We start from the raw sequence: 27,064 nt of genomic DNA, 5'->3' as shown, positions 1-27,064 counted from the left end.
CACACGACTGTCGCGTTCATGTTTCAGCTCTCTAACACCACTCGCTCAGCCTCGCGTCGATGTCTATGTTAGTCTATGGCGGCCTGGACTTGCTGATATACTGCACTCACATCACCGCAGTGCAACGTCCAACAAAAGACCGTCTTCATTTGGTCGATTGCTGGAAACTGACAGTCATGAGTGACAACCCACGAGGCTTCTTTTTTGGTGTTTAGCCACATGCTGTCTTCGGCATGCGCCACCTGGGCACGGATATGATGTTGGCATGGTCGTGGTTGGCGAAAGCTCTGTCAATCCGATGCATGCTGCGGGGTCCCTTCCATCCCGGTCAATTTGATGTGGTCATGCGACTATCCTGAGTGAATGAGGCAGCCAGTTGTCAAACCATGCTGTACCAGACGATTCTTATGATAGGAAAGTGTATAGCGGCTCTAGTTTGTCAACTTGGAGCGGCCATGTACATTGCACCGCTCTGCTTGTCAGCGCTCCCCATGAACAAGATCTCGAAATGTGTAATTAGATACCCGTTTGTGTAGCTTACAAGTGAACTCGTACACGATATATAACATTGGCGGGGAGAAAAGGTATATGATCAGTCGTGTAGAATGGTGTGCAGACATAAAACCAAACAAATATATGTGCGTATAGGTGTGCTCTATCATGAAACCAAGATTCGATGCGGTGAACCAATCACACAGAATCATCATATGCAAAAAGGTCTAACACGTCGTCCGAGGACATCGACTCATGCCCTATCGACATTCTGCCTCTAATCCTATCCAACTCCTCATCCTCCTCATCCTCATACTCATCCAAAACATCACTACCACCACCGCGACTACCACCGCCACCGCCATACTCCGACTCCGAACTTTCACTATGCCCGTACTCGTACGCATACCTCGGAGCACGCTTCAGAGCACTCGCAGGACGCGGAGCAGGACTTGGACTACGCTCCCGACTTGGACTCGGACTGAACGACTTCGGCGCAGGCGGCCTCTTCCCAGTACCACCGGTTCTCCTCGTAATGATAGGGGGAGCAGATGCCGAAGTCTGCGCCAGAGCTTGCTTCCTCGCCAAAGCCCTCTCGGGATGCAAACATATGGCGTTCATATGCGAATCCGCGAGCATAGACCTGAAATTCGTCAATTTCCGCGTCTTCAACTTCTTCGTCGGCGTGAGCAGGTTGTCGAAATCGTCCTCGTCTTCGTCGTCTTCATCTTCGTCTTCGGCCTTGTCCTCGACATCGGTGGGAGGCGTGATAGATCTTGAGCCCTGGGACATGGATGCCGAGGAAGCGGAGGAATGTGTGGTGGAGGCGAGTGTTTTCGTCGACGATGACGCGGAAGAAAATGCAGAATGCGAGGAAGGGGTTCGTCGAAGGACAGGGGCTGAGGCATATTGATGGGCTGACGTCTTGGACAGCTTGGCTACGGCCTTGATTGGAATGGTGTGAGTAGCGCCATGCTCGCGCTTTTGCTTCTTCACTGGCCTGCGACCGGGAGATTCAGGAATCGAGGACGTCTGTGAGGTGGATGGTCTCGAGGGTCCCGGTGTAGCAGAACGCACGGAACGCGGAGGCCTGACGTTGCTCGACTGCTTGACTGGAGCGGACGTCGAAAGCGACGGCGTCGACTTCGTCCTCTTGCCCGTCTCGTGACTGATGGGGACGGGAGCAGCACGAGCAGCCATCGTGGAGGAAGACCTGGATGTCGATGCCACAGCCGTTTGGGTTCGGAAGACCGGTGCCGATATAGGCTCCTGCGTAAGAGCGGACGACCTCGTTCTCATCCGCCTGTTCAAAGTACTGACACCAGGACGTGCCGTCTTCACGAGCAACGGCGATTTGCGCACGAAGCTACCAATCATCTCCTCCCATTCCCACTCACCAGCCGGTGCGCTTTCCGCCTCCAGCTCGTCGCCCGATGCGGTGGACTGGGACGCCTGTGTGGAGGGGGTAGCTCCGCAAAGCCTCTGCTCTGCCTCACTGACGGCGTCCATGAGTTGATTCCTGATGCGTCCTGTTTCGCGAGCATCAGCGGGGGAAGAAAGCGTGACTTCCCGCTCGAAATATCGGAGGGCGCAGGTCCAGAGAGACGCTTCCAGAGCCCCGAGAGAGTTGTTCCTCAAGGAGGTCGCGTAAGTATGCAATACCCGCAGGCTGGCCTGCAGCGGTGGTCTTGTTGTCGGTGGCGGAGATGCTGAGTCCGCTGAAGAGCCAGGGAAAGCTTGTTTGACGAGCCCGTCATAGGTTGAGGTGAGGGGTTTGATAGACTGTACGATGTCGAGGAGACAGGCTGATTGTTTGGGACTGCAAGAAGGGAAGAAGGGGGAGGAAATGATCCGTGTTGTCAGATTGACCAAGGCATCTTGGACTTCGCGATAGGGGTCTTCGACTTTTGAGTCTCGAGGAAAAGAATATAATGCAATAGGCTGAACATGGCTGAGGATATTGATGATGCACCAAATTTCCTCCGGTGAGTCGGCGTCATTTGTTGGCCCAGCGTCTTCGAGACTCAAAACAGGCCGAGAAGCGGAGACCTGTAGCCACCTCGTCAAACGATCACAGAGCTGAACGGCGTCATCATCGTCATGTGGCGAAATCTCGGCGGACTTCTTGCTATACTTTCGTCTTGTATTCAGAATATGTGCCTTCCGAGCCACCACCTGAACTAACGAATCCATCAAGGGCAGGAAAGCGAGGAAGTCGCTCGACTGGACTTGGCGAGCAAATCTGGACACGGCCTTGCATGTCCAAACCTCTGCGATAGCAACATCAGCCATGACGTCAGCAAGAATTCGCGCGAAGGTCCTCTCGGAAAAGAATGTTGATAATCCAACGTCTCCTTCGGTATTGTTGGAAGTCCACTTGGCGCATAGTTGTTTGAGGTAGGAAGTGTGTGCGGGATGGCAGATGGGAGGTGCAGGCATGCCACGCGTCGGGCTGAGTGCTACTGCGAGAAGAGAGTGGAGAAGAAGGCGAGATTCATGTGGTAGGCGGTGTGCGATTGTCATGTCGAGGATGCAGGTCATGAGCGTAATATGGTGTGGGCATTGGTCCATGACGATCGACAGTGCATGAGCAACAAGAGTCCATCTTGTGCAGTAATGAACATGTATGAGTACGGCTGTCTATGACAGACGTTATGATAAGCATACCTTCGGAAGCGTGAAGGGACAGCTTCGTAGATGTCATCAACTATCGCCCTCTCCGCATCCTCCTCGATGTCCTCTTCGTCGTCGTCGTCTTCCGCCGTCCATTCAACCTCAGCCTGCACATTCTCTCCAACGACTGCTGCACAAATATCCGTCAAGCTCAGAAATGCTGTCTTCTCTCCTTCATCCCGTTCAGCTCCAAAAGAGGCCTGCAGAACGTTCTTGAAAGCATCAACAACGGCATAGATCTTCCGCGAAAGGTCCAAGTTTCCGAGACTATGACGATCAAGATGCACGCGAGATACGAGGTGCTGGGGGGTCTGAAGTATTGCCAGAGGTGGGTGGTCGTCCGCTTGCCATTGTGACGAGGGGGAGTTGGATGAGTAAGTGATAGGGTTCGCTGCGCGAGAGCGTCGTGAAGATGAGGATGTGGTAGATGCAAGAAGTGCACATTTGTTGCGCAAAGGGCGAAGGATTCTGTTAACCCTTGAGACGGGTAAATCAAAGTAGCAGTTTGAGCTCATGGCGGCTCCTAGCGCGGCGAGCGACCCAGCGGACGCAGTAGTTCAAGAGAAGGGCACAAGTGAGACAGAACGCGAGGCACGACTTCGGTGTCGGTGGCGCGGTCACATGACCGTGTTCGCGAATTCGAACTTGGACGCGATGGATTTGCCGCACTTTAGCAAATCTCTGAAAGTAACCAAGGGAGTCGCAATCAAGCATCGCACACGCTGACGACTCTCGCAATTACCATACAACGATGAAAACAATATCACATACAATATTTATCAGAGCACAGGGCACTAAATCAATCAAGTAGACCGCCACGCGGTAGTACAGCACGCCCTTCAAAGTACAGGTTACACCTCGGAGAAAGAACATCCCAAATAATTGTTACACTCTCAAGAGCTCCTGAATATCATCTCACCCACCACATGGCTTTCATTGAACGCTCTCATTGGTCGCCTCATCCTCCAGAATCCTAGACAACATCCTCGAAAGGTATACTTCCTCGTCCTGCTCAATGTCAACCTCTTCCATCTGACCTGCGTTTCCCGATGACACACTATTCGACGTGCTCGCACCCGCATTCAGACTGTCCTTGTCATTCAGAGAAGGGAACGGAATGCCTGGGGCATGCGATTTGGCCCTATGGCTCTTCCGACCTTTGGGTGATCTCGCCGTATGTGCACGCTTTTTCTTTGAGCGTTCCTTATGACGGACATGACCAGTGAGGTTCTCCGGAGCCACAGGCTCCCTCTCCCTCGAAAACATGGCGGAGAAAGAGATTGTTCGCGGGGATTGCCGGGTGACGGAAGCGGAAGGCATGGGGAAGACTCGGACAGGGGTAGGAGGGGCGAAGGGATCGCGAAGGTGAGTGAAGTCTTCAGATCCGTTACGACGAAATGAGGATGAGCGTGACATGGGGAGGATTTGGTGAAGGTTTGTATGTGTCTTGAACGCTGAAGGTAACGCAGAATGTCGGAGTGACGTGAAGGTAGAGTTATCTGATGAGGCGCTCGATTTGAAGAGAGCTGTGGGCAAAGAGTTAGACATTCGCGTCGTGTAAGAGATTAATGGTGGATGAAATTTACCATGTACCGCAAGCATCGTCGAGATGGTCCATACCACCGTGAACAGCGCCTCTAGCATTATATAATAGGGATGGTCGTTTACAAACGACAAGCAGGAGGCGACGAGGGCTCCCAGCTCTCCGACGGAAAGATAGACCCACATGAGGGTGTGGTCGTAGAGGGCGCATCGTGAGCGAGCGAAGTATGTCTTGATGATGGTTACAGGAAAGAGGATAGCGAATGAAACGAGCCAGAGAATGTGGGGTATTTGCATGATAAGTGGTACCTGCGGGCAAATAAGGAAGGTGATGGACAAGCTCCAGGCTACATGAGAAACTCAATTAGACTGGCGGCATAGCGCGAATGAAGACCACGTACCGGATGTCAAAATTATACCAAATATATATCGAAATAAAGGCGAAGCCAGGAGTCTCCCAAAGAACGAGCGCGTCGAAGGTTGGTCCAGATCGCGCGATGAGATGATGTGGGTGACAACATAGGCAACTAAGGAGTTAGCTCCGTAAGTCCAAGGGTAATGGTTGGCAGGACAAATGTTTCAAGCTTACGCAGCAGCTTCAGAAAATCAGTGGACACTTCTTCTCCAAGCTGATAACGTGTGGTGCGCGACGTGTCTGCGCGTTCAACATACGCGATTGTGCCGATGATAGCTATTGTCGAGCATATTATGGCGGTTAAAGCGACGAAGAAGACGCTCGCGATGTGGAGAGACGGGCTGGGAATATGGCCACGTCTGCGGGACAGACGGATAGCAGAAACTTGGAGGTAAAGGAGGACCAGAGACACCGGAAGAACAAGAAAGAAAAGAGTGGGTGCGATATCTCGGGATTCCATTGGACCATTAGATGAGGATATGGGCTGAAGACAGTCAAAAATCTGAGCAGGGGATATAGGGAAGCGGAAGCAGGACTTCACCGGGGCATCAAGGTATATTGTATCGCACGTAACGCGCCCGCAAGGTGACGAGTGACAGGGTGAGCTGGAATAGGAAAGGAGAATGCGAGAAGGGTCAGACCTTGAGCCTACGCCGTCGCCAAGCTGTCGCAGATCGTTTGTTTGTTTATCAAACCCTAGGGCCGTAACCATGAGCTCTTCCGCCATCTTGAGAACACGGTCGGCCATGTCAGAATATTGGACGCCCTCATCAGTCTCGAAGTGTGATACATGAATGTCATTGGAGTGCAACGAACGTCAGGGACAAGATGTCCTGCGAGAACGGGGCAAGTGTCTCTGATGAATTTATCAGGGCCACTGACGTTGGGCGAGCTTGTTGGGCGCCAGTCCTGAAAAGTGTTCCAACACCGCTCGACATCTCATCGAGAACATATTATCCACTTCTCACCGGCGTTTGGAGAGTCCTCAAGATACTTACCGCATCCTCGAAGTATGTCAATGCACTTCGTGGTTCGTGGAGTGGGAAGATACGATAAACAGAACCAAAGAGATGAAGCATGGCATACCAGTATCCGTCGAGATGCCAGTGGTCGTCTCTGTAAGGTATTTCGAGAACGCATTCCGGTCAAGTCGTTGGATCTACGACATAACCTCACCTATTGTCCTCACATACTAAACCGTTGTTGTTCGCCTTCGATAGCACCGAAGACCAATCAGAGACGTTGCAGCGTAGGACGGTGAGGAGACTTGAGCAAGATGATCGTGGGCCACACACAAGGTTTTCCGTTTCCTATTACTATCGCGGCGCGTCGCGGCCCGCCTCTCCCTTCAGTCCTCGGCGCACAGCCGCCCGCGGCTTGCTAACAGTGCTCTTGCTCACCAACTCTATACTCGAGTGTTCATCACCCCTCATAACTCTAGTAACCCCCGTCCACCCACATTTCGCAGACAAGATGAGCTGGTCAGGGTATGGAGACCGTTTCACCTTACCGTTTCAGAGATTAAATGAGCTGTTTAAACAGATTCAAGAAGTCCATGAACCGGGCTGGTACCACCGTACGCCTCTCTTCCCCTATCCTTTGAGTGAATACGTTGTGACGCCATTGGGTGTCCTTATAGATCATGCAAAAGACGGGCCAGATTGAGAGGACAATCGATAATGACTATGCATCCGAGGAGTCCAAATACAAGGTGTACGTCCCCACACTATCGCAGTGCTGAGACCCGGGATGTCTGTCCTGATGCCTTGGTGCTACCAGCTTTGAGAAGGAATGTCAGGCTTTACAGAAGGACGCGAAGGGCTATCTTGACGCTATGCGCGGTGAGTAAAATCATCGGTAAACTCGACGCTGTCCAACTGACCACTGCCGCACGCCTTCCCACCAGCCATGTCTGCAGCTCAGCTGAGACTCGCCGAAAATATCGACACGTTCTACGGCGCTTCGGACAGAGCATCTGAGAGTGCGATGGCCGCCCACGCATACAAACGCTCGGTGGAGGACCTCGATAATGGCATTAGCAGAGAACTCGTGCGCTCATATCTCCTCTTCTCCCTCACCCTAGCGCCCACCCTACATGGCGATGAATAGGATGCCCCGTACCGCGCAACTATCATGGAGCCTATAGGCAAGATGGTCTCATACTTCCCAATCATCAACGAACATATCGCGAAACGCAACAAGAAGGTCAGCTCTCCTTGATAGTGGCTGCCGTCCGCCATGGATTTAATGCGCTACCTTCCTTCCTTCCCACCAGGCTCTCGACTTCGACGCCGCACGCAGCAAATTGCGTAAACTCACAGAAAAACCAAGCGACGATCCCACGAAATTCCCCAGGGTAAGGCCACAAATTCGCTCCAGTATTCCATCAATTCGGATTGACTTTGCTTTCGTTGGTGTTTACAGGCACAGCAGGAGCACGATGAAGCAAAGGACGTCTACGACATGATGAACAACCAGTTGGTCACCGAGCTCCCTCAGCTCCTTGACCAGCGCGTGCCATACTTCGACCCCAGCTTCGAGGCCATGATCCGAATGCAATGCAAGTTCGCGGAAGAGGGATACGAGAAGCTAAGCGGCGTGCAACGGTATGTATTACATTCCACAACCACCTCCTCGCGTTTCTCCATTTAGCCTGTGGGGCAGTCTTTGCTGAAAGCAGTTCTGTCTGTGTTCTACAGGTACTTCGACGACAGCGTGCGAGACGATTATGCCGCGGGACAGCTGGATGCTCAAGTAGAGGGTGTACTGCAGGAGATGCGCGAGCTCTCGATATGTGGCGCTAGCTAAATCGCTCGATTTGTTCTCGTGTGGATGGGATTTGTATGATGTTGACTTCTTTGTATTTGGACTTATGATTGGATAATTTCTCGTGGACGCTCCGGCATGGTCCGCCCAAGCAACTTAAGGCTCCAGTCAATCGACGGTAAGATGAGGTGGGAACCAGATATCTCCAGATGCGTATGCGAATAATTACAAAAGAAAACAGAACCACAAAACATGCAAAGAACAGAATAGATATGACATCAACTGTAACACTGTAACAACGTCTAAGTAGAATGCATGTCCGCACCGACCTCCTACCAGCGAATGAGTCGAACATCCTACCTCACAAGATTTATCGACATCCCGTCCACCCGTCCGTCCAAGCCAATCTGAAGAGTCCGTTCGTTCCCCCCCACACCCACCTGCCTTCCACCTTGAGATGCAAGTAGTTTACATGATAGGTCGAGTTCCATTCTTCGGCAATGGCTCGATGTCGGACTCGTCGTTTTCCAGTCCCCGTTGAGCCCTTGCAGCCTGTGCTTGAAGAGGCTCCGAGAAGTGTTCTCTGAGCTTGTTTTCTGCCTGCCGACGAATCTAAAAAGGAATGCGAAGGGATGTAAGATTGAACATGCTCTGGGTGGATGAGAGCGTGGCACGACTGACCTCCCGCCCTACTGTGCCTGTGACCTGCAATAAGGGACCTAGCATGCCCAATTGTATGGTAATATACCTGGACGCCATGGATAAGCCACTGCTAACTCTCAAAATGAAGGGGCAAAAATACTCACGATCCAGCCAAGAGGATCAACACCATCGCGAAGTAGAATGGGTTGAAAAGGACCATCATGGCTTCGTTCCAACCCAGTACCACCAACACGCCGTACATCCAATATGGAACCTGAGCGATGCTCGAAACTGTACTGCGCTTCGCTTCGACATAGTACGCGTCCGCATCACGTCGGAACCGGTTCGTCAGGTCGAGAGCCTTGGACTCTGAATAGACAGTGAGAGAGGCCTCGAAATCGAAGTCTTCTTCAGGCGACGTGAGCTCCGTGCTGACCGGTTCGGGGGGTGGCTTGTATGCTAGTGCTGGGTCTACGGGCTCAATCTTCGAGTAGAGCGGAATGAGCTCGAGTGTCTGCGCGAGGAGTCCGTCAGAATTACATATAAGCTGTAGTAGGAAGAAAGGACAAACCTGATCCCTGGCCTTCTTGAAAGCACCGTCGATATCATCATCTGGCCGCCACACTCGAGGCACACCGTGCTCGTCATACCGGAATCGCTCCTCGAAGTATGCACGCAGTTTGCCCAGGATGACAGTATCCGCTGTCTGCTCGTCGATTTTCGCCCGCAACGCCAACCATGCCCGCTTGCGTAGGATGGCCAGCGCATTATTGTTTTCCTCGTCTGTGCAGTCAAAGCCTGTATACAGAGGCTCAATGAAATGCTCATAAATGAAATGAGAGACAACGCACTCTTCGCCTTCGTGAGGTACCCGTTTTCCACCTTGATCAGAGAGATTTGGAATGTGCGCAGGATTTCGTCCCACATGTTCGGCTCTGCCCTCGTGAGCAGAAGCTCCACTGGCTCCGCGATCTGCTTCTTGAAGTTCCGCTATCCAGACCGAAGCATTTGCGCTTAATATCCAGCTCCTCCGTGATACGATACCACTTGAGCTCACCTCAATAGCATTGACCATCTTTTTCGTCTCGTCCTTTCTAAGCTGGTCCGCCACATTCCGTACTTCTTCCTTCAGCAGGCCGAGTTCCTCCTCCCAGTTCCAAGTCGCCTCTTCCTCCGAAACGACCGCCTCCTTAGCACCCTGCGTGAAGTTAGCCTCACACTGACCCCGAGCCTTCCCGACGACGTCGGCGAAGTTGTAGTTCTCCCGACGCAGACCTTCCATGATCTCTTTCTTATAGGCAACGAGGCATGATTTGTGCAGATTCTTCAGCTGTCCGACGAAGAGTGGCGAGAGCGTGGAGTCGAGTGTGGCGATGAGATCCGCACGCTTGCGCTTATAGACGCCTTGGTGATAGCGCGAGGCATCACGGTCGTAGCGAGCTGAAAAGTCAATGTGTTAGCTTACAAGAGTTAGGGGCCGCATGTCGCAAAATCTGGACATACCAAGAGCCTGAGCTCTCCAGCTCCGCATCATCCCACCCAGACCGTCGATCACCTTTCCTGCCTCGATGGGCCTCTTCTGCGGCTTCGCTTGTTCATTGAACTCAGCCAAGGCACCGGCTGATATTTCGTCGCAACGGAACTGAGCTAATAGTTCCTGCTGAGTCGGAAGGTCGAGGTCCTTGTTCGTTTGCACTTGTTCCTGGAGTCGTCCGCATTAGCACTAACGCCACAACAGCACATATTCCGATTTTAAAGCGTACCCAGATATTCTCCATGTAGAAGGCAACGCCATCGGCAGGAATGCGCTTGTGGTAGGCAGGCTTGAACAAGAAGTCATCCCTGCCTTTCTCGACGAAGCGTCCCCTCAGCCTTCGGACTTCCTCTTCGAACTTGTCTGCGGCGAGAATCTTGTGTGGCAATGCCGTGAATGCCAGATCAAAGTAGTCCTCTAGCTTGCAGTTTGCAAGTTCCTCAGGCTTGGAAAGACTGTCCCAGATGCGTTGAAGATCGGCAGTCAGTGTGGCCTGGAGGTTGGCCAGCGGTGTGGTGCCGATGTGGTCACGAATGACGAAAAGAAGTAGTGTTCGTTGGTTGGAGCTGATCGGAGGGTCATTAGCATCATTAGTCACAGTGCGTGGTGAACAGTCCCGCAAACCTGTCCGCACTCTTCTTTCCGAATAGGCCGAGGTTCACTTCAAAGACAGTCTTCAGAAGGCCCATGTTGGCACCTTGGTAGAGACCGACTTGGTGTTCCCAGACATTGACGATGAGTACTTCTGATGAGGCAAGAGAGAAGAGGGCGGATTTGCGCTCGAAATCCTATCGAGGGGTTTAGTCAATGTTGGGAGCATATTGGAGAAATACTGACTTGGTCCTCTCCACGCTCACGCCCGTCAGTACCCTCAACATCCATGACCATTACGCTCATGTCCTGGCCACGACACATCCATATGCCTGCAAGATGTAACGAACGTCAGATTACCTGCACCGGACAGCCACCCATGCGTGTGCAAGGTCCAGGAAGCAAGGCGGCCACATTCCAGCTGCGACTGCCGCCAGCACTCCAGTACCAATGCGAATGGTTCTTCACACAAGACCAAATGAATTATTGAAGACTGACCCTTCGTAGTCTGCTGCCGTTTCGTCTCGTCCATTACGTCGAAGTTGGTGCCGAATAGCCTATTCAGTAGGGTACCTATCACAAGACAACTTGTCCATTAGAGTTCCTCGGGAGCGAGATACAAACGCACTTTTCCCTGTTGACTGTGACCCGAAGACAGAGACAATATTGTAGTTGAATCCTACATCGCGCAAGGCCCACTCCTCCAGTTGAGCGTTCAGGTCGGGTCTGTGCCGCTAGTTGGTCAGGAATTCTGAAGATAATGGCGGTCTACATACGTGAACTGCTTCTCGTCGTTAATGATCTGTATACGGTCGGACCGTCCTGTGTGTCCGTTCGCGTCATGCCCGTTCACAGCTGGCTTCGACATATTGTGGGGTCGGTGTGCTCGAATACGATGTTACGACGCGTGCGGCGTTGGAAATGTGTGATTTCCTGAATCCAAGCGGTTCGTTGAAGAGTCGTGCCAAAGAACCAAGAAGATGGAAGAGTACAGGCGAGGTGGTGGTAGTGTGTAGGTTTGGTGAACCCGACTTGGCTGTGACGAGCGTATGCGTCGCCAGCCACAACAGGCCACAACGGACACGCGAGCGAGAGACGCCGCGCTCCAATTCGAAATTGGCCACACCGCTCAGTCGAACTGCATCGTGCAAGCATCGTGTCCTCCCTAAACTGCTCCTTTGACTATTGAGATTTCTTTTGACCGCTCGGCTCTCTCTATCATATATGACCGTTTAACTCTCGGTTTATTGCCATCAAAACTTCGATATCTGAACCCATCGGTCCGTACCGACAAGGCTGGCAGGATAACGAGGGAAATAATCTACTAAACGATTGATCATGGGATCTATCGACACGACACTTGTCCGACAGTGACTAAAGTGTCTCGCTCACCGGGGCAATATCAGCTGGTGCGGCTCTGAATCTTGGGCTCGTGCGAAACAACGTCAGACCGTGCCCTTCACCAGTCGGTGCTCTTCTCAGGGTCTTCGCCAGGCAGTCTTTTTAACCCGAACAGTGCTATATCAGACCGTGGAATCCCTAAGAGCTATAAGTACACTTCGGTCCCATATACGGCGCATCGACTTCTTCTTCCCACTTTCACTCTCGCATCATCGCACTCACGGCTCATGGACAATCAGTCCGCTCAGGCTCGAAAGCTCTGGACGAACCCTGCGCCTGGACTCACTCGCATTGATGCTTTCCGTCGGTTTGTCAACAGAACTCACGGTTTGAGTTTGAGTAAGAATGGTTTAATCGACTTAATGGACATCTCAGGACCAGCTAATTATACTTGCCAACGCGCTTGACCAGAGGATTACTACGATCTGCACAAATACTCAGTAACGGATTATACGTTCTGGCAGGATTTATGGACTTTTCTGGGGATCGTGTACTCTGTCCCTCCATCCAAGGTTCGCTGTTCCACCGTCTGCATCTGTCTGTCTGTGCTAATGAAGACAGGCAGATTGTCACGGAGGGGAGAATTAAGGAGGTCCCGCACTGGTTTCCTGACGCACGATTCAACTTCGCCGAGAACTTGCTACAGTGGCAGAATGACAAAGTTGCGATCATTGCGCTGGGCGAGCAAGGGAAGAGGATAACCTATACATTTCGAGAGCTTAGAGCGCTTGTCAGAGACATGAGCTCTGCGATGAGAGCTCATGGGCTTCGACCAGGCGATAGAGTTGCAGGTGAGAAACACTGAACCTTCATCGGCTCTTTGTAAGGCCGACGTGAGACCCGTGATTCAGCTATTGTGGCGAATAATGTGACCGCCGTGGTTATTGCTCTCGCTACCCTCACCGTTGGAGCCATCTTCTCCGGAACAGCTACTGACATGGGCACGCAGGTAGGACACTCATATCTCATCTTTGCACATGGATTGACAATCCCGCCTTGCATTGAAATAGGGGATACTGGACCGTTACCGCCAAATTCAGCCAAAACTGCTGTTCAGCGAAGTCGAGTCGGTGTATGCAGGCAAGACGATAGGCCTCTTAGCCAAGGCCTCCGCAGTGGCAAAGGACCTGTCAGGGAAGGGTCTTCATAAAGTCATTTTACTCCCAAGCTCGAAGACTGGTCTCGAGATCCCTGCTTCTGAGTTTGCGGGTATCTCCAATTCGTACGCATCCGCACTTGTTGTTTTTTTAGTCGATTTATCTGTATACTGACCAGTATCTTGGCCCCTAGCGTGAACTTGTCTCGTTTCTTGGCCAATGGTGACGGACAACCATTAACTTTCGAGCAAGTCCCCTTCAATCACCCGGTATATATCTTATACAGCAGTGGCACGTCAGGACCTCCGAAGTGCATTGTCCACGGCGGTGGGGTGAGTCTCTGTATGATTGGGCCACCGCAAACACATAATCATCAACCCTGACTTCTCGGTGTATATAGGGTGTTCTCCTGCAATGTAAGAAGGATATAGGAATCCATCTCAATCTCAACGCGGATGACGTATTCTTCCAGTACACAACGGTATACAGGAACTGTACTTCTATCAAACTCACTGCAATCTCACGACCAAGTATTTTGTCATCCCAGACGGGCTGGATGATGTGGCCATTCATGCTCGTTGGTCTCTCTATCGGTGCCTCTGTCATCCTCTATGACGGGTCTTCCTTCTACCCTACCCTCAAAACATACCTCAAAGTCATTAACGACGAAGGGTAAGTAACCAGCATACGGGTTCCTTCACGTCCATCGGTCAAACTTCTCACACGGTATCTGGTGCAGAGTTGCTCTACTCGGGACGAGTCCGCGCTTCCTCTCAGAAATCAAAGGCCAGGGGATCAATCCATGTATGCAGATTCCGTCAGTCGAATATATGAATCAACCGATAACTTACGTTCTATAGTGCGCGACATTGGTCCTTTCGAGTCTCTCCGTATGATTGCTTCTACCGGAGCAGTGCTAACAGCCCCGATGTTCGAATGGGTGCAGGAGGCATTCGGACCTGAGAAACAAGTTGTCTCGTCAAGTGGTGGGACAGACGTCTGCGCGGCTTGTGCGTCTGTTCTAACTTCCCATGTTGATATGTCAGATGGCGAGTTCGCTGACAAAATTATTGTCGTGCAGTCGTCATTGCTGTCCCTGCTCTTCCCACATATGCTGGTGGTACGCATATTTTTTACCACTAGCCCTAGATGTATCTCTGATACTACTCTCGGTGTAAAATATCGTCAATTACACAGAAATTCAAGGCAAATCCCTCGGGATGAAGGTCGAAATCTTTGACCCTGCAGGGCGTAACATTGAACATACCGGTCAAGCAGGGGAACTCGTCTGTACTCGCCCCCATCCCTCGCTTCCCGTGAAGTTCTGGGGCGACGATGAGGCGGGCACTAAGTTTTTGAGTGCATACTATGATGTTTATCCCGGTACGGAACTGTCTCCCTTATTGCGCTATATAAGTCTGTCGATCTAAAGATTTCGTCGTGCGTAGGTGTGTACCGCCAAGGTGACTTCATGGCTGCCAACCCACGGACTAAGGGTCTGATCATCTACGGAAGAAGGTATGCACTCACAGTACCCGCCCTCTCACCGTTGAAACCTAGACTTCGCCAGCGATGGTGTCCTCAATCCATCCGGCGTTCGCTTCGGGTCCGGAGAAATTTACTCCGTCCTTGAACGATTCACCTCCGTTGTCGACGACACCCTCTGCATAGGTCAACGCCGACCTCACGAACTAGACGAGCGTGTTCTCCTCTTCGTCAAGATGCGCCCTGGCCATAAACTCACTAAATCCCTCGAGCAACAGATGCGCGACGCTATAAAGGAATCGCTCAGTGCACGTCACGTCCCGAAGTACATCTTCGAAATCGCCGACATTCCGGTGTGTTGCATTCCATACTTCCCTATTTCTTCTCCTTTGGTTTCTTCTTCCTCTTCGTCTTTAGGGTGTAATCTAACAAATTGTCCCTTTCCTTGTCCGATGATGGTCATCAGTATACGGTGAACACCAAAAAGATAGAGATCGCGGTGAAGCAGATCGTCTCGGGCTCGACGATCAAACCCAGTGGGACTGTGGCGAACCCGGAGAGTTTGCAGCTGTATTACAAGTATCGTGATTTGGAGAAGCTGGTCGGGGAGAAGGCCAAGTTATGATCCTATGTACCTCCATTGTCTACGAGTATTCTACTGATAGACCTGTTCGAGTTCGTTTATGGGTCAGTGAAAGGCTGGATAATGTGAGCAAATTATTGAGCAGTGCCTTCAACGATGCGACATCTTGATGACACCCCTGGGGGCATTTTAATCGCTTCAAAGTGAATGGAGAGCAATGCAGCTTCAGGCGAGTCGGAACACGGGGAACATCGGAAGACGTATGAGCATACATGTGGTCTTGTTGTGCACAAAGACCAACAGAAAAATCAACAACATCATGAGACAACGGTATGATAGACTGCGGGTGTAGTACAGAATGAGATGAATCCCAGAGTACAGATATGATCCGCGAAACGAAAGCGACAGAAAACAAGGAACATAGAACGGCCGAGAAACAAAGAAGTGAGTCGTGCATAGGCATGTCCAAATACTACACAAGCTTGAGACCAGTCATCGCGCATGAATATCGAAGTGTTGTATCCGTCGGTGTGCTTTTGGGGAACGTCACGAGCAGATGCTCGGCCCATGAGATAGAGGGAATAGAGCACGTATGACCGATTTCAAGAAGTTTCATCAAAGCCATGGAATAAGGCACTGACGCCAAGGCGGGAGCACGCGGGACGACGACCGCTCGAAGGGCACTGAATAATGGGAGCTTCGACCTCGTCGACCGCGAGATAGAACGGCACCTTGGGAGGAGGGGTGGTACATTTTTCGAAGAAAATACGCAAGTTCCTCTTGAACAGAGTATTGAACCGAGCCTCAGCCGTCCGCTTGTAGTCGAACACAGAACCACGGGCTCTCGTGACATGGCGATAAACCGTAGAGAATACGTCGTCGCCATCCGGCATGCGAGGTGGGTTATGTTGGAATACAGCCCATTCAGACCGGACGTGCTTAGAACGGGTGTCTCGAGGAAACCGATCCAGAAATCTGGAGAAGACGATGATGCGGGTGAGGTAGAGAGCGTAGAAGCAACGCTGGGCTAAGGCGGCGTGACGAGCCATTGCTTCGCGACTGTGAGTCGCGGTGTCCATGGCCGTACCGAGCTCCTGAGCTGCGAGAATCAAGTCTTGAGACAATTTGTGCTCGCGGGCTTCTTCTGCCGTCTTGTTGGGCGAATACGAAAAATAGAAGCCCCAGTGCGCGCTGATACCCTGCAAAAGGTCCAAAGTATGTGGTCGTGGGTATTCGGCCTTGTGAGGCCTATATTGAGTCAAGTTCAGATAGGGAAACGAGTTAAATAATACCAAGAAGATGTGTGACGTACCTCCGCGTGATAAAGTTACGCTCGATTTCATAGCATATGGAGTCGTTAGGAGACGAGAGTTCTGTGATTGAGAGGGGACTTCCATCGGCCCAATTTGATGGGGCGACTCGGTGCGACGAAAGACGGAGAATCGCAGAGGGAACGAACAGATGTTCTACTTTAGCTAGTACCTCATCGATTTTTACATCCAGAGGACTAAAGAAGACATCTACCACCGTATTATTAGCCATGTGCAAGAATGTAGACAACTCAACTACACTTACGGAGATTAGAGAGCTCATGACAGACGTGGATTTGATCCTGAAGTCTCAGAACGTCTTTGATATCTGGGTCAGTTTCAATCATATCAGCCCTGACGAGGCCGTCAGACGTCATGCTCGTCGATAAGCCCAGAGCGTCGGTATAACTAGTCCAACCAAAGAGTGTAATCCAAACGTCCCATCTGGCATTCCAGAGTCGAGACATCAGAGAATTGTATTTGGCGCGCAGTCGCGTTCGTATAATCTCGGAGAGTTCATCCCAAGATAGATGCGTGGGTCTTGATATTGGAGTTGGAGGGACAGTATCAGCTGAGAAGCGAGAGGGGATGGAATTCGAGTAATGCGTTGCACGAAGAGCCTGGAAGGGGACAGCATAGACTTTGATGGGGGATCCGGTCGAAGCTGGAACAAATACAGGAGCTGGAGCCATAATGACTGGAATTTTGGTAGAGTGTCGCAAAAGTTGCTCAAAACTTACCAGGCATTTTGACAGACGCTTGGACCTAATGGACCATATTGGACCTAATCAGGACGATGTATGGCCTATGATGCACCGTTAGGTTGCATCACCTCGCTACTTTTGGAGTGATGCAAGGGGGACGGACAAACTAGATCTAGCGTATATTCAGTGAACTTTTAATAAATTCTCAGTTTCCAGTGCGCAGGAAAACATCCGCACCAATAGTATCCATGAGGTAGTGTCTCCATCTCTCGGGTTGAGAGAATGTCGGACACATGAGAACACCACGCTTGAGCTCTTCTACCAGAACAAATTCTGCGTGCGACTCCTCCCTATACACTCTGCAACCCTCCCAGAAAGTCCTTGGCCTCCAACTGGTACGGCGAAAGGCCGTCATGAACGCAACGTCTACGTGATTCGGGCCATTTACCATTCCCGGTAAGTAGCAACGATACAAGCCCCTAAGGCGTGCGCAGTGCGGGAAATCTTGCCCGAAATAATCTTGACAATCTCCTTGACACCGATAATCGTCCATTCAAGTCACTGCAACCATAAAAAAATAGCACAAGTAAGGATCAGAACGTCAAGAGCACAGGATAGCGCGTACCCTATATTTTATGCACCATGATTATCGATTCACGCCACCCGCAAATCAACGCTCTAAGGACCAGTCGTTCCAGCACAAGAAGTCAAAAATCACAAGTGGTATTCATTTAGCCTGCCTCAGTCTGTACGATGGAGAGACGAACAGACTCATGGGCGAGTCAGAACGACCTGCTCGTCGTCGTTCATGACGTGGGCCAACGTGTGGCTTACCGCCGGTGTGGGCCACAGAATGATCAATGAGGGAGGAGCTTCACACGCCTTCAATGATGTCATCACCCACGCCCACAGACGTGCGTCTTTGTCTTTGACCACCATGTGCATCTCCCTCCTTGTTAAATACGCTGCATGCTATATAGCCCAGCGACATCGTGAAGGTATGAAATATCGTGGAACATTAAAGCATGCAGAAGCTGGGGGTATACAGGAGTAGATACATCGCACAACCGAAGAGGACTGGATCATCACCGCTGCGCCCGTCCCCCAATCTCCAAATCTTCCAGTCTATCTCACCCATCTTCTCTAGGACTGCTCTTATTCAACTTGACCTGACATACCGGTCGGTCAAAGGACGACTTTCGTATGATGTACTCGCGCTGCATCGTACCGTGCTTTACCGATCTTCTCAAACGTACGTCGTTTCTCTTGCTTAACGCCAGGCTACTAATCTGATCATATCTTCTGTGCTTACAGTGCATGTATAGGAGAACATGTTCCAAATCACAGCCTGTCTTCTTGTGTTCACATACACTGGTGAGTATAGTCGTTGTTTTGTGTTTCGAGTACTACAGTATCAGTCTGTTACCAGACTTTGATCTCTCCGTCGAGTAGTACAGAATGATCTCGTCATCCGGAAGGTGCGAAGGTGCCGCTTGTTTTGCGAGATATCTCTCCTGTGATGTCTGCTATTGTATTTTTACTGTCCCTACCTATGTAAATGCCAAATACATTGTTTTGCGGCCAAGCTGAAGTCGAGAGAGCGATCAGATCAGAACACAACGCCTGGAAAGGGCTTTTTAGGCTCTATACTGTACGGTTAGGTCATACAAGGTCCCATAAGGTTATGGACCTTATTGGGCCATATTGCCCTCTTTGCTACCGTATAACGTTCTGCGTCACAAAGAGCCTAATACATCCTTATACGCACTTATACGGCCTGGTATGTTTTGGACGACTTTTGCGACAAGGTCGACACGATAGCAGGGGTACGGTTGAACGGTGGAAGAGGTTGTGGTCAAAGTTCCAAAGAACGCGGCACGGCGCGAGCGCGCCGGTGTTTGTCCAATGTTTGCCACTTGTGTCCGAGTCGCCATGCATCGGCCGGCCGGACCACTCAATCTTCCTCTCCTTGTTCTGGCACTCGCCTTGCGGCGACACGAATACTGGCGGATAGAACTCGCGAACGCAATGGTGTCCACGTCGAGGTATTTATGCTCAATACAACCCTGCACGCAATCGTTACTAGTAGGATTCTGACTAAATAGACGGTGGTCGATTAGAGGGTGAAGTGACTGATCATTCACTGCGACCTTCAGCTCCAGATACTTACACTTCACGGTGCTGTCAATAACCACTCTGAGCACTGAAGCCTATTGTTTCTGACGAAGTAAGCGCTCCCCCAGTGTATACCTTCTTGCTACAACTGGCTGTCTTGCTTCCCCCTGCAGCCACGGTTGATTTTCACAAGCGCTGAGGGATTCTCAGGTTTACCGTATTCTTTGTCACAGTCGTGCACTAGGATCTGTAGGGATCTGTTGCTTGTTGTGACTTCTTTCAATTCCTGGACCAATAGAAAACTCAACAACATCACGAGACAAATGTGTGATAGAGTGCGGGTATAGTACACGATGACATGAATCCCAGAGTACAGACACGATCCGCGAAACAAAAAGGGCAAAAAAGGATCAAACGGCCAAGAAATAAAGAATGATGGGATAAAGGTACTTGTAAGCCCAACCGAGCTGGCAGGACACGAGCCGATCATTATCAATGGATAGTGAGTCGCGCATAAGCATGTCCACAGGCTTGAGGCCACTTCGCAGTCATTGAGCATAAATATCGATGTGTTGCATCCGTCGGCGTGCTTTTGATGAATGTCACGGACAAATACTTGGCCTATGACATAGGGAACAGAGCACCTACGAAAGATCTCAAGAAAGGTAGTCAAATCCATCCAACAGGGCACTGACGCCCAGGCGGGAACAGGCAGGACGACAGTCGCTCGAAGGGCTTCGAAAAATGGGAGCTTCAACCTCGTCGACCACTGGCACGAGATAGAACGGCAGGTCTCGAGCCTGAATGGTACGATTCTGAGAGAAAAAACGCTTGTTGCTCTTGACGAGGTTATTAAAACGAGCCGCGGCCGTCCGCTTGAGGTCGAATACAGAGCCACAAGCTCCCATGACGTGGCGATAAACCGTGCAAAATGCATCATCGCCGTCCGATATGCGGGGTGGATTATGTTGAAATAGAGTCCATTCAGCCGGGACGAACACGGAATCGACGTCTAGAGGAATACAATCCAGAAATTTGGAGAGGACGATGATGCGGGTGAGGTAGAGAGCGTAGAAGCAACGCTGGGCTAAGGTGGTATAGTGGGACATTGCTTCGCGATTGTGAGTCGCAGTGTCCATGGCGGTACCAAGCTCCTGAATTGCGAGAATCAAATCTTGGGACAAATTGCTCTTGCGAGCATCTTCTTCCGTCTTGTTGGGCGAATACGCGAAATAGAAGCCAAGTTGTCTGCTGAGCCCCTGCAAGAGGTCCAAGGTATGTGGTCGAGTAAATTTAGTATTGCGATGCCTATATTGAGTTAGGTTCAGATATGTGAGCGAGCGAAATAACACAAGATGTGTGACGTACGTCCGCGCAACGAAGTTACGCGCTACTTGTTCGTGTATATCAATGCTGGTAAACGTGAATTCTGGGATTGAGAAGGCACCGTAAACCTGCGAAGCACTGTAAACCCGCCAAGTTGGCGGGACGATGTGGTTCCGAAGATGGAGAATCGCAGAGGGGACAAACAAAAAGTCTACTTCAGCCAATGCCTCATCGATTGTTGCATCCAGCGGATTGAAGAACACATCTTATGGCACCATATTAGCACGCGCATGCAGGAATATAGACAGCTCAGCTTACGGAGATTAGAGAGCTCATAAAAGTTGCAGAAATGATCTCCACATTTCAGAACGCCACGGATATCTGGAATAGTTTTGATCATAGCAGTCTTGACGGTGCCATCAGACGTCATGCTGGTTGATGAGCCCAGAGCGTCGGTGTAACGCGTCCAGACGAAGGGCGTAAACCCTTGCCATGAAGCCCAGATTCGAGACTTCAGGAAATCGTATTTGACGCACAGTCGAGTTCGTACAATCTCGGGGAGTTCATTCCAAGATACATGTGTGGGTCCGGGCATTGGACTTGAAGTCGCGCTGTCGACTGAGGAGCGAGAGGGGATGGAATTCGAGGGATGCGTTGCATGAAGAGCCTGGAAGGGGACAGTATAGACTTTGATGGGGAATCCGGTCGAGGCTGGAACAAAGACTGGAGCTGGAACCATGACTGGAATTAGTGTAGGGGCCGACACAACAGCTGGGGTACGGAATGGTGGAAGAGGTTGTGGTCGAAGCTACAAAGAACGCGCTACCACGTGCGACGCGCCGGTTGTCGTGCCATGTTTGTCCATTGTTTGCCACTCGTGTCTGAGTCGCCATGCATCCGCCGGCCGGACCGCTCAATCTTCTTCCTTGCGGCGACACGAACTTGAATGCTGGATATCTATGCTTCCAACTCTGTATACAATCGTTGCTTGTGAGAATCTGACTGAGTAGTCGTCTACTAAGTTAGACGGAGAAGTGACTGTCAATCATTCCGGCTGCGAGTCGCAGCCTTCAGCTTCAGATGCTGTCAATCGCCACTCCGAGCACTGCTGAGTACTCAGGAAGCCTGCTGCCGATGAAGTAAGCGCTCCTCTGGTCTACGCATTCTTGCTGTAACTGGCTATCTTGCTTCTCCCTTCAGTCACGGTTGATTTTCGCAAGCGCTTCATGATTATTGGGTTCACCGCATTCTTTATCATGCTTCACTACCCGTGACTCCTTTCTTGTTCTGTGCATATCATCTCCACTTAAACTTTGCTGAATTACAACATGGACTAAGTCGTTGTGATTGGAAGTGGACAATTAGTCACCAACATCTATGCGCTTGCATGATCCATCTCCTGGGTACTTGAAGTCGTTGACGCTGCACATGTAAAAAGCTCCAGCAGTGCAGTTGCATGTCTTAACCTTCATCTTCATCTCACCCAATCTCAGGCCAACATGTCAGAACTCCTAACCATCCCACCTCACGCTGGTACGTATACATCCCTTTCATCCTCCCTACCTCCATCTCACAAGTCTCTCCATGACTTCGCAATATGCCTAGGCTTCAACTTCACAAAAACCCTCCAGAAAGATACCTATCCCCTCATCTCCCCTCTCACCCCCTCCGGATCGCACAAATCCCACCCAATCTCCATCACCGGTGCCTCCAAAGGCCTCGGCCGCCGCCTCGCCCTCTCCTTCGCCCAATCCCGCGCCCGTTCCTCTCAAGCTCTCTCCACTCTCTCCTCCATCCTCTCCGCGGCCACCCACCGCCCCAGGTCGTCAAAGTCGCCCTCGACGCGTTCGGGGACGCAGGGCTCGATATATCGGTGAATAATGCGGGGTGGGCAGAGAGCGTTCGAGTCATGGGCGAGGTGGAGGTTGAGGTGCGAGATTGGTGGCATACGTGGGAGGTGGACGCGATGGGGTTGTTTGCTGTCACGCGTGCTTTTTTTGCCGGTGGTGTTGAAGAGTACTAGTATGGAGAAGACAATCGTGAATATGAGTTCGATGGGGGCGCATCTTATGGGTCCGGGCGTGAGTCTATCTCTCTCTCTCTCTTTATGCTTGTGTGTGGCGAAAGGCTAATGGTGCTATGGTTCGGATGACAAGCCTCAGCCTACCAGACGAGTAAACTTGCCGTCCTGCGTCTGACCGAGCTCATGAACGCATGTCTCTCTCTGTCTCTCGCCTACCCCTCCATTCCATCCTCACCTATCGAACCTGACCATTTCCGTTCAATCCGTAACCCAGGTCGATCACGGCCCCCAAGATCTCCTAGCCTACTCCATCCACCCCGGCGGCGTCCTCACCGACATAGTCCTACGGATGCCTCCGGAGGTGCAGCGCGCCCTAACTGACACGCCTGCGCTCTCCGCCGATTCTATAGCGTTCTTGACGAGGGAGGAGAGAATGGCTGGCTGGGCGGTATATCAGCTGTGAGTTGCGCGTTCTGCGTATTGTGCTTGCTCAGTCGAAGCTATTAAGCTAAAGTTGAGTTTGAATGCGCCATAGGTACTTGGGATATGGAGGAGTTGTTTTCGAGGAAAGATGAGTTCGTGAGTGGCGACAAGTTGAAGGTTCGGATGGTCCTGTGATCGGCTTCACATGTGCTCGCAACCTACCGAACAAGGCATATTCTTGACTCGAATATCGAAGTCAAGTAAGTAATTCCAAAGGATCGACCACTGATGGCCGATCGTCTATCAGTGGGTCCGATACAAAGACCCAGACATCGACGACTTCGTGTCGCAAGCCCTCAACAGCAACGGGAACACAACATCCACTGACAGGCTCAGCTGCTCTCGGGGTCCCGTCGCGCCTGCGAGTCGTCGTCTGTCCTTATATGCTCTTGTACACTCACTGCTCACTGGCACAACAAACCACCGCAGGAAAGTCGGTACAACCCATACCACTCGGATCCAGGCAAGTAAAGTATAATAAACCCCCCATGGCCCAATCACTGATCACAACGTCAAACGCAAAATTTAAACGCTAAACAATTATTTAAGATCCGAGCCTCAAGGCCTTGAGGCTCTCAAGGTCGTTCCCATCGGGTGCTGTTCCAATTCAAGTACTTTCTTGCATGCATGCACACAAGGCGACCATGACCTTGCCAAAAGAAAAACTCAGGAACCCTGGCATCGACACCGACACGTTCCAGGTCTGAAAAGCTACAGCGCACCGGAGCTAACACGACGTCGACAAGACTGACAGTCAAAGGACAGTGCATCCAGCTACATGACCAGCCTGAGTCTGATCAGAACCCCGAGCGCTGAGCGACGAACGACCCAAAGCCTGAATGAACGAACGAACGATTGTAGCAAAAACCCATGCACGCAGTCCGAGTCCATACGACAACGCCTTCTATCTACATTCAACATTCAACACGAAACACGAACAGGACACGACAACAACAAGACCAAGGCCCGAAAAATCATCTGCTCAAGCTCGAGCTTCGAGTCGTCGTCAAAAAGGGGGGGAAGGAAAGGGAACAGGAGGGCGCTCAAAAGGGCGCAGAGGGAAGAAGAAGAAGAATTCAATCAAACAAAGTGGATGAAGAACTGAATGAGAAAATGCAACAGACCACGAAACTGCCCAACCCATGCATATGTATATGTATGTATTCAACCGAATGGTATGTACAATTGCACAGAAAGGTATGAAGAACTTGAACACCACCTCCCCCACAACCTCAAACACCCACCACCACGGCATCATCATCACCACGGCATCATCACCACGTCACCACGTCACCGCAGTCCACGACGCGACGCGACGAAAATCCACCCGATGTCGGACGAACCCACGCGTCTCAATGATCTACCATCAACGATGGATGATCCACCCTGTCCCTGCCAACGAGCGACCCGACTGCGATTGACCCGACGCGACTGCGAACTACAGCATGGCCGCTGGCCGCTGGCGGTACGACTGTACGGCGGTGTGGCGATAATCCTCCTCCAGATGGCGATCCCCCGTCCAGATGGTCGCATGATGAATGGATGATGCATGACGGATGGCTGTAGTGTATATTATTGGCAACGCCGGACTCCGTACATCCATTGATTCCGGCCGAAAAACCGGCAGCATTCCCTACACTCCCAAGACTGCATCAAGTGGAATCGCGAATAGGCTATAGCTAGGAGGATCGCGAACGGACTGAACGGGCCCAGGTCGACACGAGTGCATCGTATGTATAGCACGTTTTGCTGCTCCGCGCGGCGGAGAGCTCGACCCGTCGGGGCTGCGTCGGGGCTGCGTCGGGGTGGGAAAGAGGACCGTGTGAGGCTCGGATGCTCGGAGGCGATGTGATGTGATGAGTACGGGGTAAAAGATGTCGATGAAAGTCTCAGAAAGAAGAAAAAGCTGAGGTGCGTGAAAGAAAGAAGAAAGAAAAAACGATGCAGCGCGGGCCTGCACCGGAGTATATGCCACACAAAGGATATAAACTTGAAAGAAAGTGGGGAATATAAAAGGATGCAAGGTGCAAGTGTATAAAGTGCAAGGATATAAACAAAAAGAACGATGAAAGAAAGTGCAAAAAGATGGACAAAGAAACAGTGAAACGGTGAAAGGGAATTTTAGAAACGCCGAGACGAACTCGACAATAAGTAAGATAAAAGGTTCAACGATCAAAGAGTTCGTTCAATGGCAAACCAGGGTTCAAGGGGGAAAAAAGGTAAGAGGAAAAGGGAAAGAAAACGCAGAAAAAGACCTAAACCAGTATCACACCGACCGCATGCGAAGAATTGAAGGGCGAGCAAAAAAAGTGGGGAAAAAGGTGAGTATATGATATGTGCTTGTGTTGTATGTATCGTGAACGGACGCTGACGGGGGCCTGTGCACCGGGATTTGCAACGTCGAGGAAGGCAATTGGAAGTGATCAAAAAAACGCCGACGGGAGAAGAGAAGGAGCAATTTGTTAGCGCTTTTTCATTCTATCATTCAGGCACGGCCGAGAGATAGCAGCGCGGCTCACCATTGATTGATTGGAAAAGAAACCATATTTCATGCTCATGAGCGACGACCTTTCTTCCGCTTGGCACCGTCGATGACTGCCCCAGCCTCTGTCACCATCTTCTTGAGCTCCCCCGAGGCGTCGAGTTCGCGGATGGCGTCTATTGAGCCTACGGGGGTGCCGCCGATGAGGAGGATGGGGAGAGAGTCGGAGGAAGTCAGACGATAAAGGAGTGGGACGAGTACTTGGGCGTCGGCTGGTGGATGGGTCAAATTCAAAGCGTTAGGTTAGCACGGACGCGGGGGAGTAAGGCCGGGCGCAAGATGCGTACCTCGTTCGTCAAGATCAAAAATCGTGGGCGATGGGCGTAAGTGCATATCTCGGAGAAGAGATTTTACCTCTCTTGAAACAGGGGAGTGGACCTGGAGAAAGAAGATTGGGGATGAGGGCGAGGCGCCAAGGGAGAGGATGATTTGCGGTCTGGACAGACCTTGGAGAAGAGAACGACGGGATTGCGCATCCAGGCGTCAATGACGACCTCCTGGATCTCCGACTCTGCTCGGGGACTGCGGGTGTCAAAGTCGAGGACGAGCTGGGGGTCTATTGGGAGCGAGGGGTCGACAGAAGACGGAATGACGTTCTGGGGGAGGGCGGCCATGAAGCTCGTCAGTGCCGCGAGCTCCTGTGCTGGGTCGAGCGAGATCTGGGGAGGACGTGAAGGTGCGCCTGAGAGACGATGCTTGTTCTTCTCGATGTAGGAGTTGGCCATGTGCCTCCAGGGCGTGGAGTCGTCGTCTGCATTGTGGAGGGGGATGGGGGACAGGGCGGGCTGTGCGACGAGGAAGACGTAGACGGAGAGGATGATGAGTGCGAAGAGGGCGACGAAGGTGGTGCGTTGGCGGGACTTGCGGGGGTGGATGATGTCTGCGATGGAGGGGAGGGAGGAGGATGAGGCAGAGCGGGAGGGGGAGTCGAGTGCGTGGTAGACGACGGGGAGGAGGGGGAGGGCAGCCTTTGAGGGCGGGGCCATGTCGAGTGGCGGGGGGAGATGGCGTTGGGAGTCGGTCCTGCGATGGGCCATCGTTGAGAGGCGGCTAATAAGTAGTCTAAAGCGAACGAGCGTGGGCTGGCACAGCGCGTGTCGATAGCGAGAAAGAACAAAAACAGGTCCTAAATGGAAACTCGACCTGCAATACCATCGCCGCGTTCTCGGCCCACAAGGACCCCGACCCCGGAGGGCCACTCAACGTCACCGAAATCCGTGCCTAAAACTGCGTCGCCCCGTAAAATCACCCTCTGAAACTGCGTTCTTGTCGTCACACAATACGCACCGTCTCAATTCTTGTCCATCGAACGGTGTTGAGGCCTTACCGCCCGTCGTCGC

The 27,064-nt window shown here is 51.5% G+C and overlaps 9 protein-coding genes across 9 annotated transcripts; 3 read left to right on the top strand and 6 right to left on the bottom strand.

Moving 5' to 3' along the window:
• Positions 1-530: 530 nt before the first annotated feature.
• On the bottom strand, positions 531-3,680 carry STEHIDRAFT_172279 (uncharacterized protein; the record flags this gene model as incomplete). The annotated part of the gene is made up of 2 exons (XM_007309893.1): positions 531-3,097; positions 3,160-3,680. 2 exons carry the CDS (start codon positions 3,678-3,680, stop codon positions 691-693), a joined length of 2,928 nt encoding a protein of 975 aa, XP_007309955.1. The 3' UTR covers positions 531-690.
• A 418-nt stretch (positions 3,681-4,098) lies between these two features.
• Positions 4,099-5,004, bottom strand: STEHIDRAFT_162289 (uncharacterized protein; the record flags this gene model as incomplete). The annotated part of the gene is made up of 2 exons (XM_007309892.1): positions 4,099-4,691; positions 4,752-5,004. The coding sequence occupies 2 exons, from the start codon at positions 5,002-5,004 to the stop codon at positions 4,099-4,101; spliced, it is 846 nt and encodes a 281-aa protein (XP_007309954.1).
• A 1,518-nt stretch (positions 5,005-6,522) lies between these two features.
• Positions 6,523-8,018, top strand: STEHIDRAFT_150270 (BAR-domain-containing protein). Its single transcript, XM_007309891.1, has 9 exons — positions 6,523-6,609; positions 6,665-6,698; positions 6,762-6,835; positions 6,902-6,963; positions 7,029-7,171; positions 7,232-7,327; positions 7,398-7,478; positions 7,547-7,728; positions 7,822-8,018. Exons 1-9 carry the CDS (start codon positions 6,596-6,598, stop codon positions 7,928-7,930), a joined length of 795 nt encoding a protein of 264 aa, XP_007309953.1. The 5' UTR covers positions 6,523-6,595; the 3' UTR covers positions 7,931-8,018.
• A 56-nt stretch (positions 8,019-8,074) lies between these two features.
• On the bottom strand, positions 8,075-11,667 carry STEHIDRAFT_125567 (protein SEY1). The gene is made up of 13 exons (XM_007309890.1): positions 11,432-11,667; positions 11,284-11,381; positions 11,154-11,228; positions 10,902-10,987; positions 10,689-10,852; positions 10,294-10,630; positions 10,034-10,232; positions 9,588-9,970; positions 9,382-9,520; positions 9,102-9,328; positions 8,695-9,044; positions 8,570-8,636; positions 8,075-8,500 (listed from the first exon to the last, which is right to left on the bottom strand). The coding sequence occupies exons 1-13, from the start codon at positions 11,521-11,523 to the stop codon at positions 8,357-8,359; spliced, it is 2,361 nt and encodes a 786-aa protein (XP_007309952.1). The 5' UTR covers positions 11,524-11,667; the 3' UTR covers positions 8,075-8,356.
• A 602-nt stretch (positions 11,668-12,269) lies between these two features.
• Positions 12,270-15,364, top strand: STEHIDRAFT_172275 (acetoacetate-CoA ligase). The gene is made up of 15 exons (XM_007309889.1): positions 12,270-12,395; positions 12,468-12,568; positions 12,622-12,847; positions 12,908-13,005; positions 13,067-13,278; positions 13,347-13,485; positions 13,554-13,634; positions 13,701-13,825; positions 13,893-13,957; positions 14,014-14,163; positions 14,235-14,273; positions 14,351-14,536; positions 14,602-14,671; positions 14,724-14,991; positions 15,105-15,364. Exons 1-15 carry the CDS (start codon positions 12,284-12,286, stop codon positions 15,261-15,263), a joined length of 2,031 nt encoding a protein of 676 aa, XP_007309951.1. The 5' UTR covers positions 12,270-12,283; the 3' UTR covers positions 15,264-15,364.
• Positions 15,365-15,823: 459 nt separating this feature from the next.
• On the bottom strand, positions 15,824-17,223 carry STEHIDRAFT_162285 (uncharacterized protein; the record flags this gene model as incomplete). Its single annotated transcript, XM_007309888.1, has 3 exons — positions 15,824-16,469; positions 16,534-16,741; positions 16,797-17,223. The coding sequence occupies 3 exons, from the start codon at positions 17,221-17,223 to the stop codon at positions 15,824-15,826; spliced, it is 1,281 nt and encodes a 426-aa protein (XP_007309950.1).
• A 1,053-nt stretch (positions 17,224-18,276) lies between these two features.
• Positions 18,277-18,813, bottom strand: STEHIDRAFT_125562 (uncharacterized protein). The gene has a single exon (XM_007309887.1). It carries the CDS (start codon positions 18,552-18,554, stop codon positions 18,366-18,368), a length of 189 nt encoding a protein of 62 aa, XP_007309949.1. The 5' UTR covers positions 18,555-18,813; the 3' UTR covers positions 18,277-18,365.
• Positions 18,814-22,175: 3,362 nt separating this feature from the next.
• Positions 22,176-23,317, top strand: STEHIDRAFT_134915 (NAD-P-binding protein; the record flags this gene model as incomplete). Its single annotated transcript, XM_007309886.1, has 7 exons — positions 22,176-22,209; positions 22,282-22,437; positions 22,509-22,657; positions 22,692-22,761; positions 22,833-22,888; positions 22,974-23,147; positions 23,219-23,317. 7 exons carry the CDS (start codon positions 22,176-22,178, stop codon positions 23,315-23,317), a joined length of 738 nt encoding a protein of 245 aa, XP_007309948.1.
• A 2,181-nt stretch (positions 23,318-25,498) lies between these two features.
• Positions 25,499-26,772, bottom strand: STEHIDRAFT_125560 (uncharacterized protein). The gene is made up of 3 exons (XM_007309885.1): positions 26,171-26,772; positions 26,012-26,102; positions 25,499-25,936 (listed from the first exon to the last, which is right to left on the bottom strand). The coding sequence occupies exons 1-3, from the start codon at positions 26,708-26,710 to the stop codon at positions 25,737-25,739; spliced, it is 831 nt and encodes a 276-aa protein (XP_007309947.1). The 5' UTR covers positions 26,711-26,772; the 3' UTR covers positions 25,499-25,736.
• Between the last annotated feature and the right edge of the window lie 292 nt (positions 26,773-27,064).

This window comes from Stereum hirsutum, assembly GCF_000264905.1.
Source record: "Stereum hirsutum FP-91666 SS1 unplaced genomic scaffold STEHIscaffold_18, whole genome shotgun sequence".
NCBI classification, from domain to species: domain Eukaryota; kingdom Fungi; phylum Basidiomycota; class Agaricomycetes; order Russulales; family Stereaceae; genus Stereum; species Stereum hirsutum.
The sequence above is the reverse complement of the archived record's forward strand: the minus strand, read 5'-3'. Positions and strand labels throughout refer to the sequence as shown.